At 39.3% G+C, this 14,688-nt stretch overlaps 1 protein-coding gene across 1 annotated transcript in view; it reads right to left on the reverse strand.

The window, feature by feature from the left end:
- Positions 1-14,688, reverse strand: part of MED12L (mediator complex subunit 12L) — a gene marked incomplete at its 3' end in the record, with an annotated part of 370,596 nt that overhangs the window by 300,727 nt on the left and 55,181 nt on the right. The window contains exons 3-4 of the mRNA XM_081086020.1: positions 11,556-11,660; positions 680-871 (exon numbers count right to left, since the gene is read on the reverse strand). Of these exons, the coding sequence (XP_080942146.1) occupies positions 680-871; positions 11,556-11,660 (297 nt within the window). The remainder of the gene's footprint in view (positions 1-679; positions 872-11,555; positions 11,661-14,688) is intronic.

Here is a 14,688-nt window from a genome sequence, read left to right on the forward strand (position 1 = left end):
ATCTATAGCACACACCTGGTGCAGTATACCTGCACTGAAACTTTGAGTTTGGGAGAAAACTGGGGAAAAGAAATATGGTCAAACCTCATGTGAGTCTCCCATCTAGAATAATTTGGTTCTCAACAAAGTTGTTCACAGAAAAAATGTCTAGGTTGTGAAACTAAACTTAGGTTTTTGACCTGATAACCCTTGCTTGCTGATACCTCAACATGACAAAGGAGAGAATGCTGTGTTTGCTAGTGAAATCAATCATTAACACAATTTTAAAACATAAAGAGGCCATCAAGAATGCTAATGTTGCTAAGGGTATGAAAGAAACAATGATCACAGGCAACTGAAGAAGCAGAAAACCTGTTGTTGATTTGGATAAAGACAAAGCAGTTTAGCCAGTTCGGAGGCAGTGATATATGAACAAGCAAAGATGCTGCATTAGACATGCATTGTTTATAAGAAAGGGTAAAACGGGGAATTATTTGGGGGTTTGGAATGGATTGATTCCATTTACATTATTTCTAATGGGGAAAAAATGATTCCATTTTCAAACAAATTACTTCTGAAATAGCCTTCTGGAACAAATTAAGACCGAGAACCGAGATTCCACTGTATATACTTGAACATTATCTCAAACATCTTCATTTCTATAAGATCATAATTAAAACAATGTAAGAAAAACTTATACCTTTTTTGCCAAAATAGCAAGTGGCTTATTTCCTGCTAATTCAGAGAACCAACTATGAATTGCACTCTGCGATCGAGGGGTAACCAGCCAATAATTATCTTTAACATTAACTTGTGGTTTCTTCTTTCCGGTGTCCTGGAAAGTGTTCAGCTTTAGTTTCTCAGCTAATATGCTGCTAAAATAAGCTCCAATCTGAGGAAACAAGAGAAAAAATTTTAAAATAATTATGTTAGTAATGTATATTAATATTTTATCTTTATCTTCAAACAGCCCATCAGACAATGAAGTGGCAATTTAAGTCCTTGAAGTCAGGCGTTGTGATTTCCTTGACTAACATAATGCAAAAACTGCCACAGCACCTTTGTTCTTATGAGCAAGTAGTTCAAGAAAAAGAAAAGACCTTTGAAATCCTGTTAAGATTAAATGAATTGTATCCTGAATGTCAAGAGAATGGGTTCTGCTTTAATCTTCGGCTGTACTTTCCTTTTTCATACTGCACACCCATTGAAGAGAGTATTTTTCCTGAGAGGTGTTGCACAGAAAGCCTAGTAATCAATCACAGCGTAATTATTCTTTTTCTTGTTTCATCTTAATATCATGAAGTTTGTTTGGAAAGCAAACTCTGTATTTACACTCAGTGCTTTTTAAAAAAAGAATCTAGAGAAATTTAATTTATTTACATGGAAAATTATAAGAGTCAATTAAATTAACTATTCAACATTTTAGATTGGGCTGCCAATTTCATGAGCACAAGTGTTTCAAGAGAAAGCTACTGTCACCTGATTTGAAAGGAGTAAAGCAGCAAAGGAAGCTCCTGTGATTACTGCAGCATTTTCATATCAACCAAATTAAAAGAGGACAAAGGAAGGAGAAAGACAACAAGGAAAGAGATAAAATGGTATCTAAAAATTCAACAAATCGCCCTAGCCAGTTTTGCTCAATGGATAGAGCATCAGCCTGCGGACTGAAGGGTCCCGGGTTCAATTCCAGTCAAGAGCACATGCCCCGGTTGTGGGCTTGATCCCCAGTAGGGGGCTTTCAGGAGGCAGCCAATCAATGATTCTCTCTCATCATTGATGTTTCTATCTCTCTCTCCCTCACCCTTCCTCTCTGAAATCAATAAAAAAAAAAATTATTTAAATAAATAAAAATTCAACAAATCCACAAAATCCTATTGGAATTTCAAAGAATCCTATTAAAGTATCACATTTCATTCCCTGGGAATTCTTTAAATAACATGATGCAAGTTTATTAGTAACTAGAGGACTGGTGCACAGATTCGTGCACCGGTGGGGTCCCTCAGCATGGCCTGCAGGGATCGGGCCAAAACCAGCAGTCCAACACCGTCTGCTGCTCCTGCCTGCTGTTTCTGCTCACCCAGCCCCTCTGTGCCTGCCGCAGGCTTGCACCCAATCAGTCCCAATCGGGAGAGGCTTGTGCCGCCACAGTGGCACCCTGCATCTGGCATCCATCCGTCAGCTGAGTGGTGCTCCTGCTGTGGGAGCTTACTGACCACCAGGGGGCAGCTCCTGCATTGAGCCCCCTGGTGGTCAGTGCATGTCCTATAACCAGTTGGCCAGTTATTGGTCACTTGGGCTTTTCTATATATAGATAGTTGCTAATAAATACATCCAATAGGGTTAGCAGATATTGGCAACCATGATTAAAATTAAAATACCTCCTCTTGTGAAGCAAAATGAGAATCATTATCTTAGTTAATGCTCATAAGCCAAACAATTAGTTTATAGGTTGAAACAGGTGTAAGCAATTAGCCAAATTTATCTCCCAGAGTGAAGAGCTGGTACTGCATTTTTTTATGTGAATTGTAAATCTTTGATCCTTGTGATTAATGTACAATAAAGGGAAGTCTGGTTTTGGTTTGGTGATGTAAAATGGTAATAAAAATTAGAGTGATTAGGAAAAAGAAGTCTAAGTTTTACTTTTTAAAAAAATCAACCCCACAGTGTTTTTTTAAGCAAATATTTGCATAATGCCCAAACAGAAAATTAAACAAATGCAAAAATTTAGCAAAAACCAGTTGTCTGAAAACAAGCAACTAATAATGACAAATTGTTTAATTTAATTTTTTAAATGTGGTTTTATTGATTTTAGAGAGAGACGGGGATGTGGGCGGGTGGGGTGGGGGTGGCATCCATATGAGAGAGAAACATTGATCGGCTGCCTCCTGCAGGCACCCTGAGTGAGGATCGAGTCCACAACCTGGGCATGTGCTGTGACCAGGAATCAAACCTGCAACTTCTCAGTGCATAGGATGATACTCAACCAACTGAGCCACAATGGCCAGGGCCACAAACTGTTTAATTTAAAGATTTTCAATGTTTGGCCTTTGGACCATGGGCACAAAACACCTACTTATGCCGACTGTTTTACATTTAAAAGGTTTCTTATTTGCAATTATGTATGTTTTAATCATCATAAACCAAGGCATAAATTATGTTTTAAAAAACTAGTCTGAGAAACCTGCTTTACAATTTTACTCTCTTCTATGTACTTGATAGCAATGGGACATGGTGACTGTATGTATGTTATACTCCCTAACATACCTGGTGAACAACCACATACTGTAAACAAAGTCAAAATTTCCAAAAAAGCAAGGTAGAATAAAAGGCACATTGGGACTTACACAAAAAAAAAAAAAATCAAAACATGATCACACATTTTATTTTATTGTAACAGCAATATATTCACATTCCCAAATCAAGAAATATAAAGAGCCTTATTCCCAAGTCCCAATGCCTACCATCAAGTAACCAACTTTGATTAGTTTCCTATGTGTTTCCAGTGTTTCTTCATGTGAATACACACATGCTTAGAGGCACACCTCCTTCTGTATAATTAGTAAATGCCTGAGAGCCTTCCATCTCTGTATATGGAAAGCTTCCTCATTCATGTTTACAGACATTAAGAATGTACTGTGTGGATGTACCACATTCCATTTAATCAAGCACCTGTTAATTAATGGACATTTGGAGTGTTTGTTCCAAACTTTTGCTGTTACAAATCACTTTCCCTATTTATTACTTCATACATGCACAACTATAGCTTTCAGATAGATTTCCAGAATCCAGATTTTATGATTCTTTAATTTTAATCAGTATTGCTAAATTGACCTCCATAAGATTTATAACAATTTGTACGCTCTCAAACAAGGTATGAGATAAGGTTTAATTTAAAATTTGTTTCCATCCATCCAAAGATATTTTGTAAATAATTTATTCAATAAGAAAATGGAGACAGTTTAGAGGCTACACACTAGAGTTCACACATTTCATGAGATAAATTCCCCTCAGAAGATTTGATTTCTTTAATAAATTTCACAGCAAGTGTGACAGTGGCAGAAGTTGTGATGGGTGATATTTTTATTTACTGTTATTTAAATTGGCATAAAACCTGATAAAACAGAACTATTTGGAAGTTCAAATAAAGAGACACAAAACATTCATATTCTCTGTTATGAACTCAATTGTGTATTCCCAAAATTCAGTTGTTGAAGCCTAACAGTCTTTGGAGACAGGTCCTTAGAAGAGGTAAGGTTAAATGAGGTCATAAGAGTGGCACCCTAGTCCTATAAGACTAGTGTCACTATAAGAAGAGGAAGAAGCACCAGAGATGCAAACACACAGTGATAGAACCAGGTGAAGACACAGCAAGAGGGCAGCATGTGCACACCAAGGGAGAGAAGCCTCGGGAGAAATTACACCTGCTGACACCTTGATCTTGGACTTCCAGCCTCCGGAACTGTGAGAAAACAAATGATCTCAGAAAATCAAATTTCTCTAGTTTAAGCCACCCAGTCTGTGGTATTTCATTATTGCAGCTCCAGAAGACTAATGTACCCTCTGGGGAAGCAATATTCTTCTAGAAATTTATACTAAAGAACAAAAGCTACATGTTCAACTGTGACTACAACCTGTATTAATAACCATAAGAAACTGGCAACAGCTTAGCACCTTCGGTCCATTATAGCACATAAATGATGAAATGTCATCTATCCATTAATTATTATTAATACGAATATTTCAGCCTCAAGGAAAAGTATATACAAAAATGTTTCATTTTTTAACAGTATATGTTATGGAAGATGAAAAAGTTTTAGAGATGGATAGTGCTGATAGTTGCACAACATGGTGAATGTACTTAATGCCAAAGAACTATACATTTTAAAATGTTGAAATAGTAAATTTTATGTCATGTATATTTTACTACAATAAAAAAAAGTAGAATATAAATTACAACATATAGTATTGTGGTTGCAGTGTTAAAAGTTGTCAAGATTGGAAAAAGACAAAACTAAAAACATTTTTAGTCAATAGGATCATCTGTGGAAAATGCTTCTGTTTTCTTTCACATCATTTAAATAATATTTCAGTTGATAGCAAATTATCAATTACATGTGTTTGTCATATGGGCACATAAAAACAGATCCTTTAATAATGGATATGTCTGGGAAAGAGGGAAAAAGCATAGAAATTTGTATACATGTTTGATTTCTTTTTGTTAGTATGTAAAATGCTTTCAATTTAATAAAAATATTTTAATATTTGAAAAATAGAAGTAACTCAAAAATTTCTTAAACATCAGCCCGGCTGATGTGGCTCAGTGAGCATCAACCTATGAACCAGGAGGTCGCGGTTCGATTCCTGGTTAGGGCACATGCCCAGGTTGCGAGTTCAATCCCCAATGTGGGGGGTGCAGGAGGCAACCAATCAAGGATTCTCTCTCATCATTGATGTTTCTATCTCTCCCTTCCTCACTGAAATCAATAAAAATATATTTTAGCTGAAGCCGGTTTGGCTCAGTGGATAGAGCGTAGGCCTGCGGACTAGGGGGTCCTGGGTTCGGTTCCGGTCGGGGGCGTGTGCCTTGGTTGCAGGCATATCCCCAGTGGGGGATGTGCAGGAGGCAGCTGATAGATGTTTCTCTCTCATCGATGTTTCTGACTCTCTGTCTCTCTCCCTTCCTCGTCAATAAAATATATTTAAATATATATATATATTTTTTAATTAAAATAATTATATCTTATATCTAATTATTACATAACCACACAGAAAAAAGCACACATTTAATTCAAGAAAATTTTAACACAACATTCTGATTGTATATTTTTATTTTTCAGATATTTATTATTTCTTCAAATTTGTTGTTTATCAGGAGTGACTGAAATAAAAAATATAATTGATTCCCATCATCATCATGGAAATGGATTTAAGAGAAAACTGTTCAGATCAATATTATTGCTTCCCACTTGGAATCAGTAAATAGTTGCCACTGAGAGCGCACAGACTGCCAAGAATGTTCAAGATCTATTTATATAAAAACCCTGGGTATAACGGCGTCACATGTCACATCCGAGGCTCCACCAACGGGAAGGAAGTGAGTCCTGCAGGGATCGTCTTGGCAATGGCTGGGCCCTCCCAGAGCTGCGTCCCAGGAGGCCTGAGGGAAGAACCCACCCTTGGAGCGCCAGGAGCGCACCCAGCAGCAGTCAGTCCTGGGTTGCTGAGGCGAAGGCCACTGCGTGGTGGAACTCTGGGTCTGGCCCAACAGGGAGTGTGGTCAGTCTTCAAACCAGACCCTGACAGGAGGGAGGAGGGAGCCCCATTCCTCACGGAATCGACAGGTAGCCAGCTTGCTGTCAGGGGCCTGCCAGCTAGGAATCCTATTCACCTGCATATCTGTATAAAGTTTTAATACATTATACTAGAGGTCGTGGTGGTACTGTTTTACCCACAGCGTCTAGGAATTGCTGCAAATTTACTTCTTGGTGAATAACCTTTCATTCCCAATATAAATTACCAATTCCATTAAAGGAAACTTCAATTTCTAGACTCGATATAAACAGTGAAGTTGCTACAACTATTAAAAAGGCCCAACTTCTCATTATTGATGAATGCACCATGGCATCCAGTCATGCTATAAATGCCATAGGCAGATTGTTAAGAGAAATTATGAATCTGAATGTTGTATTTGGTGGAAAGTTCTCCATCTTGGGATTTTCAACAACGTCTCAGTATTGTGACGCATGCTATGCGATCGGCCATAGTACAAACAAGTTTATAGTACTGTAATGTTTGGGGATGTTTCAGAAAGTTGTCTCTTACAACAAATGTGAGTTCAGAGGATTCTGCTTATAGTGAATGGTCAGTAAAACTTGGAGATGGCAAACTTGATAGCAGTTTTCATTTAGGAATGGATATTCTTGAACTCCCCTATGAAATGATTTGTAATGGATCTATTATTGAAGCTGCCTTTGGAAACAGTATATCTATAGATAATATTAAAAATATATCTAGCCCTAACTGATTTGGCTCAGTGGATACAGCGTCGGCCTGCGGACTGAAAGATCCCAGGTTCGATTCCGGCCAAGGGCATGTACCTTGGTTGCGGGCACAACCCCAATAGGAGGTGTGTAGGAGGCAGCTGATCAATGTTCTTCTCTCATCGATGTTTCTAACTCTCTATCCCTCTACCTTCCTCTCTGTGAAAAATCAATTATATATACATATATATATATATATATATGCAATTCTTCATCCAAAAAATGGGCACATTAAAAAATTAAATGAAGAAATTTCAGATATACTCGATGGAGATTTTCACACATATTTGAGTGATGATTCCATTGATTCAACAGATGATGCTGAAAAGGAAAATTTTGCCATCGAATTTCTTAATAGTATTACTTCTTTGGGAATGCCGTGTCATAAATTAAAATTGAAAGTGTGTGCAATCATCATGCTATTGAAAAATCTTAATAGTAAATGGGGTCTTTGTAATGGTATCGATTTATTATCAAAAGATTGCGACCTAACATTATCGAAGCTGAAGTATTAACAGGATCTGCAGAGGGAGAGGTTGTTCTGATTCCAAGAATGATTTGTCCCCATCTGACACTGGGCTCCCATTTAAATTGATTCGACGACAGTTTCCCGTGATGCCAGCATTTGTGATGACTATTAATAAATCACAAGGACAAACTCTAGACAGAGTAGGAATAGTCCTACCTGAACCCGTTTCACATGTGGTCAGTTATATGTTGCTTTCTCTTGAGTTCAAAGAGCATGTGACGTTAAAGTTAAAGTTCTAAATACTTCATCACAAGGGAAATTAGTCAAGCACTCTGAAAGTGTTTCCACTCTTAATATGGTATACAGGGAGATATTAGAATAAGTTTAATCACTTTATCAGTTGTTGTTTGCATCACTGTTGTCTTTATATCATGTTTTTGTTGTTTTATATCATTTTTTTGTTTTCAAGTCATGTTTTTGTTGTTTTTATATCATGCCTCTGTTATTATATCCTTTTGTTACTGTTTATTTATTAATAAATTTATATTATTTTCATATACATTTTACTAATTTCCTTTCATCACTCACACTTCTATTATAGAGAAAGGGCAAATAGCAATATTAAAATATTTCCTCTAATTAATTCCCTTTTAATGTGCAAATTTCATGCACAGGGCCACTCGTATGCTACATAATACAGCAGGCCTGCTCACGGGGGTGGGGGACTAGGAAATAATGTATAGGAACTTCTTGATTTCATCGTACAAGACAAGTACAAAAGCACCACCCATGCCTCTGAGAATACTAGACGACGCATCCTTGTAAAAGCTTTGCCTCCTTAGTCAGGAGCAATCTTCCTCCAGCAGCCCAGTGCTCTGTGAACATGACATCAGTTCCTCCCTGCTAACTGCATCATCAGGCTGCAAGGAACCTTGTGAAACAGAGATGAAGTCACCCCTGCCATCGCCAGGGCAGGACTGTGCAGTGACCAGCTGAGGAAGACGTGGGCATTCTGGAGATCTGGAGCATTCCCTTTGCAGCGCCACAGGTGCCGAAGCAGGCAGCTCGGTGGGTGACAGTACCCTACAGTCACCCTGAAGCTCTGTACAACCCTTCATCTCACTGGATTTGGAGATCTGAACCAGGCAGTCACCAGAGACTCTAACTTCCCTCTCACTCCAGCTTTGCCCACATCAGCTGCTAGACCACTACGGGCAAAAATCAAGGTACACAAAACACAAAGGGGGAAGGGGGGAGCCCAGTGGCACCACCTGATGCCGATTCCCTGCAAGTAGCTCCAGAATTGGGTTCTCGTGTCCACAGCCCCCAGGACAATGTGCTTGTATTTATCTTCGGAGACAAAGTTGAGAGCCTGAGCGGGGGAGGATCTGTTACCAGCCAGAGGGACAGGGCTCCCTGCTCCTTGGGGATGGGACCCAGGTAGCCTACAATGCCCTGGCATTTGCTTATCTGCCGGGACTTGCTGACAGGGTGCAACTGCAGCCACAGCTCCACCCGCTCCGTGGGGGATACCACCGGCTGGGAGATGGCCACAGCTGCTCCACCCGACAGGAAGTCCTTAAAAACACAGCGGCATCTATGATACTGAAAGGAAAGAAGCGGGAGACTGCAGGACTGGGCTTGTAACCAGCTGGGACTCTAGTTGGCTATATACTCTTAATGAAAGATAGTGTAAGAAGAGAAGTATTGTAGAAAAATTAAAATTTTTACATAATAATTTTGTTATTGGAGACTTCAGTATAGTTTATTCTGAAACTTTTTATGTGTATTGCAAGATAGAGTAAATGAATAAATACATTGATATCTATTGCTAAGATGGAGGATTCTCACTTTGGGAGAAAGGAGATACACAGATGAAACAGGAAAAAGAAAAAAACCCTGTGGTATTGAGTTAGAACTGATGGAAGGGAGCGGAGGAGGAAGGGAAGGAGTAAGGAGTTTTGGGAAGGGGGAGGCAGGAAGGAAGAAGGGGGAGAAAGGAGGGAGTGAGGGAGGGAGGGAGGAATGAAAAGAGGGGGAAAAGAAATTGAACCGTTTCCCATCTCTGTCCACTTAAAGGGCCTAGAAGTCATGATACTCCAGTAGCAAGACCATGCCAAGCATTCAGATATGAGCTGGGGCAGGGAAAGGACATGAACCTGGAATATGGTACTGTGTCAAACTGAGGAAGTGCTCAAAAGAAAGGACCTGAGAGGCAGGTTAAAGGCACCCCACTGTCCAAATGTAAGACAATTTAGCATCAAAAAGAAAAATGAAAATAATACATCAGATTTAAAGAGAATCCAGGGGTTAAAAGTGATACTAATAAATGTGGTGTCCTTTACAAATGAATGCCAAGTAAGAAATGTATGAGGAATAGTAACTAGAAAACCAGCATTTTGCATCCACGAGCCAAAAAATCACTCAGCAAAAATCATCAATTGATCTAAAATCACAGGATGAAATTCTATTGGGGAAAAGGATATTCATATGGTCTCAAAATATCAATGTATAGTGTCTACTACGGGAAAAAGATACTGTTACAATGTACAGCAAGCATGTCAAACTCATGGCCCACAGTCTGCATGCAGCCCATAATGAATATTTTTGCAGCCCAGCCAATATGAAGGTATGTAAGAAATGTTTTAATAAAAATTTTGTAACTTAATTTACAATATCCTGTTACACATAATTATTAATAACAAACTACAACGTTCGCTAATGACTGATTATTATAATCGTGGTGCATTCATTTCCTTTACGCACCTTATGTGCCTTATGCGCAGGTGCACCATTTCTCTCCACTAATACTAGCAGCGAATATTTTTAGCACCGATTGCCACATCATTAGTCTTGTACTGATTTGTTTGGTGTGCACAACAGGAAATATTTCACTTTCGGAGAACAAGAAAAATAGGTTTATTTGCATTACACTTATTAATTTGTGCAGTTATTCAGTGTCTGGTAAGTTAATGTTCAAGAAAAAATATTAATTTTTCTTAAAATGTTCTATTGTTTTATGTTAAGGATTACTCATTTATTTCAGCCCTTTGTTCAGCATGTCTCTATCAAAATAAGCCTATGTTTCTATGAAAATTGAAGCTTTTGTTTTCTTGCCATCCACATAAACTTAAACCTTGTTTATTTGGCCCGTGATAGCCTTTGAGTTTGACATCTTGATGTACAGAGATGCAGACTCCACCCTAAGTGATCAAACAGTGTAACCCAGCGGTTCTCAACCTATGGGTCGCGACCCCTTTGGCAGTCAAACGACCCTTTCACAGGGGTCACCTAAGACCATCCTGCATATCAGATATTTACATTACGATTCATAACAGTATCAACATTACAGTTATGAAGTAGCAATGAAAATAATTTTATGGTTGGGCCACAACATGAGGAACTGTATTTAAAGGGCCAGAAGGTTGAGAACCACTGGTGTAACCGATAACAGAGCAAACTGGTATTGCTTGCTCCTGATGTGATGCAACGTAGTCTTCCTGCCCAAAGTATTCAACCTGAATCCCGTCATGAGAAAACAACAAGGAAAATCTAGAATAAAGTCCTAAAATACAAGAAAAATAACTAGACTCTTCTAAGACGGCATTCCTGAAAGCCCCCAAAAATACAACAGAACAAGGAAAGCTGGAGAGCAGAGCTGAAGATTAGAAGAGACTAGGGCAGTGGTTCTCAACCTTCTGGCCCTTTAAATACAGTTCCTCCTGTTGTGGCCCAACCATAAAATTATTTTCGTTGCTACTTCATAACTGTAATGTTGCTACTGTTATGAATTGTAATGTAAATGTCTGATATGCAGGATGGTCTTAGGTGACCCCTGTGAAAGGGTCGTTCGACCGCCAAAGGGGTCGCGACCCACAGGTTGAGAACCGCTGGACTAAGGGGACAGGACGGCCTGACTGGATCCTAGGACAGGACAGCTTACAGGATATTTGGAGGAATTTGAATATGGATTGTGGTTTAAACAACAGTACTTTATCAACATTAACTACCCAGGGAATCACATACACATACTTCCAGAAGTTCGGGGACACAGATAATTAGCATACCTTTGATGGATTAATTACAATATTTCTGGCTGAGCCATGTTCGTCTCCCGTAAAGGCCGGCTGATTGCTGAAGCCTTGCTTTACATTCACAGCAGTGAGTTCATCCTGGTCAAGAAAAGGTATTGATTAATGAGAAGGATGTAAGAGCTCCAACTTAACCCCTCCTACTACAGCCTAGCGACTAACTTTGCTGTACTCTGAAGAGAACTGTTGAAAGCACACCAAAAGAAGCAAAAATTAAAGTTTAAAAACCAATATATAAATGTATAGGAAGAGATCAAGTGAATGTGGCAAAATGTTGACAATTATAGACTCTAGCTGTATGGTACATGGGTGTTCCTTATACTATTCTTTTAACTTTTCTGTAAGTTTGAAAATTTTTAACCAATTAAGTTGGGAGAAGGTAATGAGCAAAAATTCCCCCCACACAAACACATAAATCATAGGATTTTCAAACGAGAATTGTTTCTAGAGAACATAGTTTGGGTCTTCCTTCTTTGCCAGCCCCTAGGCACACCCCTATTTTATATTCAAGAACACCGACTCACTCAACTAACCCAAAACCCCACAGCAAGCTAAAGACAGAAATGAAAGTTTCTTAGGCACAGCTCTGTGATAACCACACAACACAATGACCTGCAACTAAAGGAATGTTTGGAACTTGCAAAGTTCTCTCATACATCTTGGCTCACTTGATCTTACCAATTCTGCGGCAGACAGCAGGTGTGGGTCTTCATGCCTGTTTACAGGTGAGAAGAGTGAGGTTCACTAAGCTAGTGCCAACACTGGAATACTGCCTTTCAATCCTAGACTAGGAAGATAACTTCCCCTGACACCATGCCACGAAGTATAAATGCCACATAAAAATGTGGTCTAAAAATACAGAGCTACCACTTGTACTCTCCTTAAAAAGATCTCTTCCTGGTAGACACAGGAACTTTTCTTCCCAAGGTCACACACATTAAAACTAGCCCAGGCTGCAAAAACGAAAACCTTGCCCCTGACACATCACTGCGTTATAGAGTTCCTAAAACGCACATTGAAAGTATAAAAGGGAAAGGTTTGAGTAAATGAAGCTACTTTCTGCTCCCCTCACTCCAAGCCAAGAAATGGTCTTAGTAACCAACAGGGTAATGCTGTCCACAGCACAAGAATGAGAATATATACTTATTCCTCATAAGTAATTGCTGCAAGTGTAAAATGAAAAAAAAAAAATCAGCTGACCAAAATCACCACTGTGGTTAGGCAGGAAGCTTCAGAACAAAATAGTTCATAACTATTCATAGCATGTGATCTGAGATGAAAACTGAAGTGTCCCAGAGAACTGCCATGCCACGCTACCTAACTGTGTGTGCTCTACCTAATACTTCAGTGAGCCACTGCTCTGGTGAGTTTTCAAAAGAGCCTGCTACAGGAAATGCAGCTCTGTGACAACCAAGTATCCTCCAAGCACATGAGGTGACTGGAGTAACAATCTGCACAGAAAATGACTGCACACACACCAGAAGACACCTCAAACTGACTATACATTTTCAAGTCAATTATTTGAAAATCTAGGGTCAAACTACATGACGATTTCAGTAGTCTCAGAGTCTAAGAATGAAGGGGCACAAATGAGATCATGAGAGAAAAGGGATGGGAAAATTGAATCTTATCTTTCTTTTACCATCACATTATTACAAGAAACTTTAATTGAGTGACAGCATATGTTTTTAATAAAAATATGTCTGGCTTAATCAAGAGGAGATGTGTGAGGCTTAAGGACCAGATAGTTTCATTTAGTGCTGCTTAACTTTCTATTCTAAACTAGCACCAGCTCAGTTAGCTGCCTGTTGTACGTGACTGCTAACCACTGGCCTGGAGAGACATGCCCTGTATGCATGCACACACAAAGCCTCAGAAGGAAAAGCATGGAACCATGATTAGATATCTCTCAACCATATCAGATTTTCCTCAAACAAGGATTCACACAGGTGCTACTGGAAGCCTTAAATCCTGAGAACTTTTTAATCTGGTATTCTAAATTGCACCAAAATGCATCCAGAATCTGCCCACTAGTCACTACTACCTCAGGCCAGGACCACCACCAGAATCTCAGGCTTGGACATTACAGTAGCTCCTAACCTTGGATCTATCTGGTCTACCCGCTGCTTCCACCCTTGCCCCCTGCAGACCATTTTCAACACAGCAGCCACATGGTTCTTAAAACATGAGAGCATGTCACTCCTGCTCAAAATCTGCCTTAACTCCCCAACTCAGAGTATAAGCAAAGGTTCTATGATGGCCTACAAGCCCCTATGTGATCTGGTCCCTATTACCTTTCTGAGCTCATTCCTACACACTTCCCCTTTGCTCACTCTACTCCAGCCATGCGGTTCTCATTACAGTTCCTTCCTCCAAAATGCCAGGGGAATGGGCAATTGCACTGTCTGTTCCTGTGACTGGACTGCTCTTTCTCATGGGATCCACATGGGCAACTCCATCACCACCTTAAGTCTTTGCTCAAATTTCACATTCTCAGTGAGAAATTCTGATGACCCTATTTAAAACTAGAACTGCTCACCCTACTCCCTTCATACCAACACCCCTAATCTTCCAATAATCCATAGCACTCATCACCTAAAGCACCATGTAACTGACTTATAACAAGTATTGTCTGTTTTCCCTACCAGAAGGTAAGCCCCATGGGGCCAAGAATCTTTATTTTATTCACAGATTCATGCCAAGCACATAAAGCTGTGTCTGGCACACAGCACACAGGCTTTCAACGATCGTTGAAAGAATAAATAAGTAAACGATAAATCTGTTTGAATACTTAACATAATAAGTATATTCTGAATCACTACTCCATCCATGACTTTGGGGTCTGTAATTGTCCAATCAATTTAACAAGGAGGTCATTAGAGTGAGGTGGCTCTAATGTCCTGGCACCTACATAAGAAAACCAAACTAAGCCTCTAAATGCCTCAATGTTACAAAAGCAGAACCTAAGGATGGGCCATCACAAACAGCCAGCTAACTACAGACAATCATTTTTTTTACTCTGCTCCTACCTTTTCTTTATAAAGGTTTTTTCTCAGCTCCAGACAACGGAGCACTTCTAACCACTTCTGGTTTGGTGCTGCCTGATTTA

The sequence above is a fragment of the Myotis nattereri genome, assembly GCF_964212035.1.
Source record: "Myotis nattereri genome assembly, chromosome: 3".
In the NCBI taxonomy this organism is placed as follows: domain Eukaryota; kingdom Metazoa; phylum Chordata; class Mammalia; order Chiroptera; family Vespertilionidae; genus Myotis; species Myotis nattereri.